Source organism: Bremia lactucae, linkage group LG10 (genome assembly GCF_004359215.1).
Source record: "Bremia lactucae strain SF5 linkage group LG10, whole genome shotgun sequence".
Classification (NCBI taxonomy): domain Eukaryota; phylum Oomycota; class Peronosporomycetes; order Peronosporales; family Peronosporaceae; genus Bremia; species Bremia lactucae.
This window is the reverse complement of record NC_090619.1, coordinates 2,231,923-2,239,054: the sequence shown is the minus strand read 5'-3', so window position 1 is coordinate 2,239,054 and position 7,132 is coordinate 2,231,923. Positions and strand designations below refer to the sequence as shown.

At 47.9% G+C, this 7,132-nt stretch overlaps 2 protein-coding genes across 2 annotated transcripts; one reads left to right on the top strand and one right to left on the bottom strand.

Moving 5' to 3' along the window:
• Positions 1-1,284: 1,284 nt before the first annotated feature.
• On the bottom strand, positions 1,285-2,901 carry CCR75_001699 (uncharacterized protein; the record flags this gene model as incomplete). Its single annotated transcript, XM_067959800.1, has 1 exon — positions 1,285-2,901. One exon carries the CDS (start codon positions 2,899-2,901, stop codon positions 1,285-1,287), a length of 1,617 nt encoding a protein of 538 aa, XP_067814513.1.
• Positions 2,902-3,131: 230 nt separating this feature from the next.
• CCR75_001698 (uncharacterized protein) lies at positions 3,132-4,922 on the top strand (the record flags this gene model as incomplete). Its single annotated transcript, XM_067959799.1, has 1 exon — positions 3,132-4,922. One exon carries the CDS (start codon positions 3,132-3,134, stop codon positions 4,920-4,922), a length of 1,791 nt encoding a protein of 596 aa, XP_067814514.1.
• Positions 4,923-7,132: the final 2,210 nt, after the last annotated feature.

Here is a 7,132-nt window from a genome sequence, read left to right as displayed (position 1 = left end):
AGCTCAGATAAAGAGTGAGGACACGTCTGGTCGAGCCAAGGATATTGACGTGCGGTACAGGTTTGTTAAGGATCTCGAGAAAATGAAGGTTATGAAGGTACAATACTGCGAGTCCAAGAGTATGCGTGCGGACATCCTGACCAAGGTCCTCCCAGCGCCGCGACTCAGCGAATTACGCGGGCTCGTGATGCTCAGTGGATAAGGATTTCCACTCGGGAAGGGGTGTTGAATCAGAGCGACTGCTGACATGAAAGGGAGCAACTGCTGACATGAAAGATGCGACTGTTGCGTAAAAGACGCGATCATTGGGAGTGATTCAAAGAAACCGACGCAGTAAAGATTAAAAGGTAACGTACAGCGATAACTAGGATCACACTCAAAAATACATTTAGCTCTCAATTTCCATCTAAGTCTCAACCCGTGTTGAACAGGATCACTGCCGCTTTGAGTACTGTAGGCGACGCAACAGCGCCAGCTCGATAAGACCTCTATCCCATTAAACATGCCATTATAAAGACTTGATACAACGGACGCTGGAAACCCGGTAGTTACCGACTGGGACGCCCCGGCGGGCATCACCGTGTACGAAAGCAGCAAATATCAAGCGAAATGGCTGCGTGAGGATGCGTATGCTTTTGAAGGAGGTACTGCAGAAGAGAGTGCCACCGCACCCGCATTTGAAATTATGTCGCCAGCCGCGCTTAACGACCGAGAGGTAGTGGGCTGGTGCCGACTTAAAGTTGCCAACGCACGACTTTGCCAAGTATCGAAGCAATATTGAGCCGCTCATGCGTGTCTTGTACATGTATTGTCCTGTGCAAGTGGTTGGCACACCAAGCTCCATTGACGCCACGGAACAATTCGCAGCAAAGATGGATTCGTGGTACGCACGATCTACGGCATGATGTAGACAACTTATTTGCACAATGATACCGAGAGTTACAAGGATACCACAGCGACAAATCTATAGCTCCTTTATCACACCGACGGAACGTATAGTAAAAATAGTGTGAATATAGCATTTACGATATGTTATTATTATTGTAGAATCAAAACGGTGCGGTAAGCGGAAAGTCCACCTTCCTCGCACAACATAAAAAGGGTGTGAATGAAGGAGAAGGGTGTGAAAATAGCAATTCCCTTAGGTTATTGCATGTTTATCTGACTACTTATTTTTAACTAACCATTTGCATTGAGACAATTTTTGAGTAAGAGGACAAAAAACTCTTAAGCAAAATAAATCATTAAATCAACTAAATTTAACTTGACATCTGTCCCGACAAATTATGGATCCTTAACGACACTAACAAATCCACTTGCAGCAGAAAAATATTTTTTATTCGCCTGCGCGACGCGCGCTTTTGCCGCTTCAGGATTCATGAGTTCAATACCCTGCACGGGCGTAAATGCAAGACTAGAAGCCAAACCCGAAAGCGGTGGCTTACCCGCTGAAAATGCGGCAAACTTAGCCGCACGCAACTTTTTGCTCGATTGTTTCTGTTCTTTGCGTATAATACGCAATTGTCCAGATCCTTCTTGACCAAGTCGTCCAACTGTAATTCCCATAGCATTGTCCCCATACTCTTCATCCGCCGTCGCAAATGACTGACGGTTCATTTCTCGTCGAACGTCCGTCATCTGTAACCGCTCCTTCATCTTTCGATACCGCTTTCCACCACGTTTGCGGCATGGCTTTTGATCCGGAATGGGAAGCGCCTTCTTCGACTTGGCTTTCTGAGGTTCTTGCCATTTTTCCATCTTTCCAACCAGTTCAGTACGGAAACGAGCGCCAATGAGCCCTTGCGGATCTTTCTGATGTGGCTGACTATCAACACGTGCCATTAGCGCTAATTTTGCAGCCACTGCTCGACACGCTTTCATTCGCAGATACGGCGGCACACTTTGCACGAGGTCACTAAAAAACACAACACCCGTATGTTTAAGCGCTGCAGCAGATGAAAACCCACTCAGCACTTTCTTTTCTTGGCCTAATACTTGCAAATTACACGACGGAATCCGTGCCAACTGTGCTACACCACCAGCAAGGCCAATCAATTGTGCAGCAATTCTTGTACCCACTAGCTGGGATACGTTCGGCGCTAAAAATTTCATGCGGCTTTCTACAAAGCGCAAAATCATGATTTTATCCTTCTCAAGGGACAGCAACTCCTCGCATCCGTGCATACACATTGTCAACGCCTCTGAACTGAGGGGTTTGCCACTAGTACCGGATCCTGTGACAGAGATTCCAATAACTGCAGAGCTAGGCAGCAGTTTCGGTAGATCTTCTACTACTGTCAAGTCCATTTCATTACCAATAGCTTTGACCACACGAGCGTAATCCAATGCATTCGGTACAAGCGAATCGAGCTCTGGGAACTTGGCCACGTATATATCGGCAATGAAGCGGTGCACAGCCTCGATTTCGTCGTCGATTTGCACCATCAGGTCATTTGATGTAACGACTAGTTCATATTCGGCGCTGTTTTCTTCAAGTGAACGAAGTCGATGAGCACAGCCCGAGGCGGTGGCGTCATCTGCATCCACAAAGTCTTGTATTCTCTTCACATGTGCGAGGTACTTAGGCGAGCGCTTAAGTGTCGCAACAGCCGCCACACCACGGTTCTTGACGCTCAAATATATCAAATCGACGCCTTTCTCCGAACTTTCAGTAGCCAAATATCCATTCATGTCTACACTATTCCGCTTGGCAGATTGAGACTGATAGGGACTCACGGCTTCAAGTTTCTGCTCGTCAGCTTCATTGTCGTCATACACACCAGCAATCGAGGAGGAAGGCTGGGCAGGTATAGAAGGGACGAATGGCATCTCTTCATCGTCGCTACTTCCTCCGCTAAGCTCGTCCAGGTCCTCGAGAAACGAGTCGGCGAGAGTCGACATGGTACTTCCTTCACGCTCTGTGCGCAAGTAGTGTACGAATCCGTATCGGTTTATCGGTGGAACGAAACGTTTAGAGATTATTTTGTCGTTAAGCAATCAGAATCGGAGAAATACAAAAGTCAAGTATATGTGCAATTGAAGGAAGGCCATTTAAACTTATTATGCAAAATACGACACGTCACAGATGATTCCTCATTTTCAATTTGCACCTCAAGTCACAAGTTGATAAAATGCTTGGCTTTGAACGCAACGCCTCTAGCAGCACCAACTGGCGCCGCAAAACTCCTTCTGGCGAAGGCAAGGAAAGTGACTCGGAGCATCAAAAGAAAAAGCCGCGCCGCGGTGGGCGTCGTAATAAAAAAGTAAAGGCAATTGAAATTAGTACCAGCCCTGACAACGACAAACAGGCACCAGACACCACCAAGCCTATGACAGCGTCACCTGTTGTCATCACCAATCCTATGCTTGACTTACCTGTTGCATCGAAGCCACCCAATCTCGATTACCTATCGGACGTCTTGTTTGCGTCGTTGGACATATCAGCCAATAGCAAACGTGCTATCGTCGAAGATCTCAAGTATGAGCGTCTTACGCATGTTCAGAATGAAACATTTGCCTTGATTCTCGACGGTAGAGACGTGCTGGCGAAAGCCAAGACGGGTAATGGCAAGACCATTGCTTTTTTGCTTCCCGTGATTGAAAACTTGGTAAAACAAGGTCCAAGTTTAGAAGTCATTCCTGTTCTCGCCGTTTCTCCTACACGCGAGCTGGCGCTGCAGATAGCCACTGAAGCTAAGCGTCTTACAAAGTTTCACGACCTTAAAATTGCTTGCTTGGTCGGAGGTGTTCCGATCAAGAAAGATGAACGCACTCTGACGAGTACTGTGCCGATTGATATCCTCGTGGCCACTCCAGGACGTCTTTTCGATCACATTAAGCAGAATACGGGCAGCATTGCCACTCGCTTGGGTCAGTCCAGCGTTTTGATATTAGACGAAGCGGACCGATTACTGGATATGGGATTTCGTAAGGAGGTCATGCGGATTATTGAATACTTGCCGAAGGAACGTCAGACGCTTCTTTTCAGCGCCACCTTGCCTGCCTCAACCAAAGAGCTTAAAAAGGTCGCTTTGCGTAGGGATTTCGCGTTCATCGACACCATTGACGAGAATGAGGCCGATACGAATGTACAAACCGAGCAAGAGTTTATTGTTTGCCGGATGGACGATGTAATACCTATGGTGGAGACTATTCTGCGTGAACACATGAAGCTACCAGCATACAAGGTCATGATCTTTTTCCCGACGGCTCGTTCCGCCCAGTTCATGGCTCAATTGTTTCAAATTGCAGGGTTTCCAGGGGTTTTGGCGATTCACTCCCGCAAGAGCCAAGCGGTTCGCACAAAGACTGCGGAAGCATTTCGAAAAGGGCACAAAGTTATGATGTTTTCCTCTGACGTGTCAGCGCGTGGCGTCGATTATCCCGATGTATCCCTTGTGTTGCAGGTGGGCCTTACTGATCGCGATCAGTATATTCATCGGCTAGGACGTACAGCACGCGCTGGTATGACGGGCAAGGGTGTTCTTGTGCTAGCTGAATTTGAAAAGCCACTATTGAACAACCTGGTGGATTTACCTTTGACACGAAGCAACACGTTTACTTCGAAGAAGCTCGTTCAGTCTGATTTGAGCACTTTGAAGGTTATGAAGAATTTGAAAACTTATTGCGAATTGGAAAAGTCGGCGCAACAGTCGTATCAAGCGTGGCTTGGTTTTTACAACTCGAATGTGAAGCGTTTGAAGATCGATACTGTGGAACTTGTGCGGCTTGCTGCCGAGTACAGTCGTATCATTGGACTGAAAGAAGTACCTAAGCTTGAAAAGAAGACTTTGAGAAAGATGGGGCTTCTTGGCGTAGCTGGCATTGAGTCGTCGGCGTACACGCGCGAGACTGGCAATGGTCGCAATACTGGTGGTAGCAATGGCCGTGGTGGTACCAGTGAAGGTTACGAACGCAGATAAGTCATGTGTCGAGATAAAATCTTTGTGTGGCAATTTTTCTTTTTGATGAATGATAATTATATTATAGCGCCCCAACGGACGATAGGGTTTTAATAATACACTGATCTCTTAAAAGTTTTTATTATTTGTTGGCAGCACCTGATTTATTTTGAAAGTTGGACAATTTAACGGGCTAAAGTTGCATTAATGTGACACAGTCCCCGTTAAGAAAACTTGGTGTACTTAAGGGGATGGTGATGACTTAAATAAAGTATTTGGACCCCGAACTCGGGTGTGGTTCACATTTGTGAACCAACCCTTGTGTATGTGATGCACATGGGTGCATTCACATAGAACGGATGACGGCTAGCGTCATCTGTTACGCGAGGTATCTAGAAAGATTAGCTCGCAATACATATTAAGTGTTATCTATAGAGATGACATTTTGATTGGTAAAAATAGGTATTTATATTTAATACGATTAAATATATATCAGTCTGAAAACTACTTCCTACTTGGTAAGTGCGAACGAGGAGCCCAATTACCGCTCCCGTGACGACACTTAACCCGAGTACCTAGTGGGTTGTGTCGCTAAGGCGCCCACCACAACTAACTCACTGCACGCAAGAGAAGCAGGTTAAACCGCTTCCTCGCTGTGCTAGGGTGTGTGTCTTAGTAGAGCGTGGCCGCATTACGACGTGCCCGCCTACACTTGGTAGCACTGGAAATCCTTCCCACGACCCGCATCTCTGCGTGTGTACGTGAGGATGAGCCTCAACATTGATTGGGCTCACCTTCCCCACCTCTCCGAACATCATCGGGAGATAACAGGGCATATGGCGCAGGGACTTTCTAAACAAGCCCTGGCCTCCAGAGTAGTCTCTAGTAAATGCGGCAAGCGCAGCAATATGAGGCTCGTACTAGGACAGCGGAGGGCCGCGTCCGAGGCACAGAGCCATGCTGCGGCGGAGTCCGTCACTCAGACTCAGGATGAGCTGAGGCATGAGCAGGCTCGGAGCGAGGCTCTCAACAGGACTGTTGAGATGTCTCTGCCCGGCCGCATCAGCCGAGGCCCATTCGGATGGACCCGCCCAAGTTCGATGGAACTGCAGCGCACACGATTGTCCACTGGCTTTTAGCCGTGGAGCAATGCGGTGTCGCGCAGCTCATCGAGGACGACAGCCGGATGGTGTCATACGCCATGTCGCATCTGCGAAGTAAGCCCTCAAAGTGGATCCGGGTGCAACACAAAGCGTTCCGAAACGGGCGACTCTAAGAAAAAGACCGGCCATGTACCAGCCGCCGAACAACGAAGCGAGAAAAGGCGCGCTTCGTTAAGCGAACAGGCGAAGCGAACTCTGAAGGAGTTCAAGAGATGCGCCTTCAGCGTCAATAACTACGTCCGTAAAGAGAACATCAAAGTGCCACGTATAGAAAGGACTACGACATCATACGAGACAGGCCATGGTAGAAAAAGCACCAACCATGGAAGAGGCATACAAGCACAGTTGTGAAATCTACACAGGACACCGGAAAGGATAAGCGCCGGCGAGAGGCAGATGCAACTCATGGCGTTGAACAAAGTTGAGGGTGCGTTGACGGGATGTCAAACGTCTCCAATTCTTACTCAGCTCGTGGAGACTGAGGTAGAGAAAAGGGCAATGACAAGTAGTCATGTGTCCCATAGTCCCGCACAAAGACGAGAGCCTGTGGCAGTAGACAGCGAGCTGACAGGAAGTCAAGCGTCGCATGAACCGGCACAGTGCCAAGAGCCTGGCGCGGTTGGAAGGGGTGTCTTAGCCAGGAGAGCAACGGCACCCGCATCCCAGTCAATGGTCGTGGTGACTCGAAGAACGAGCACCCGACATATTAGGACGATCAAAGGCACGTCTAAACGAGTGACCTTTGGATCAGTCTCTAATAAAGAGGACAAGCCTTCGAACGAGGTGTTCGAGGCCTTCAAAGACGAAATTGCGGAGGTATCCTCAGTTGAGGTGCTCCGGCAAGTCTTTAAAACTACTGAGGAGATAGTAAATCTCCCGGAGATGTCGTGGGATCTGTTCCTGCCGAATTAAAGGAAGGAAAGATCTACGAAATAGACCCACCAGTCCAGAAGAGAACTTGGTGGACTATTGCTCGTCGTCCACAATGGACGAGAGCGTCCTAGTAATTAATTATTTAATGATAAATAATATAGGGACAATAGCGTTTATTGGGATATTGATTAGAAT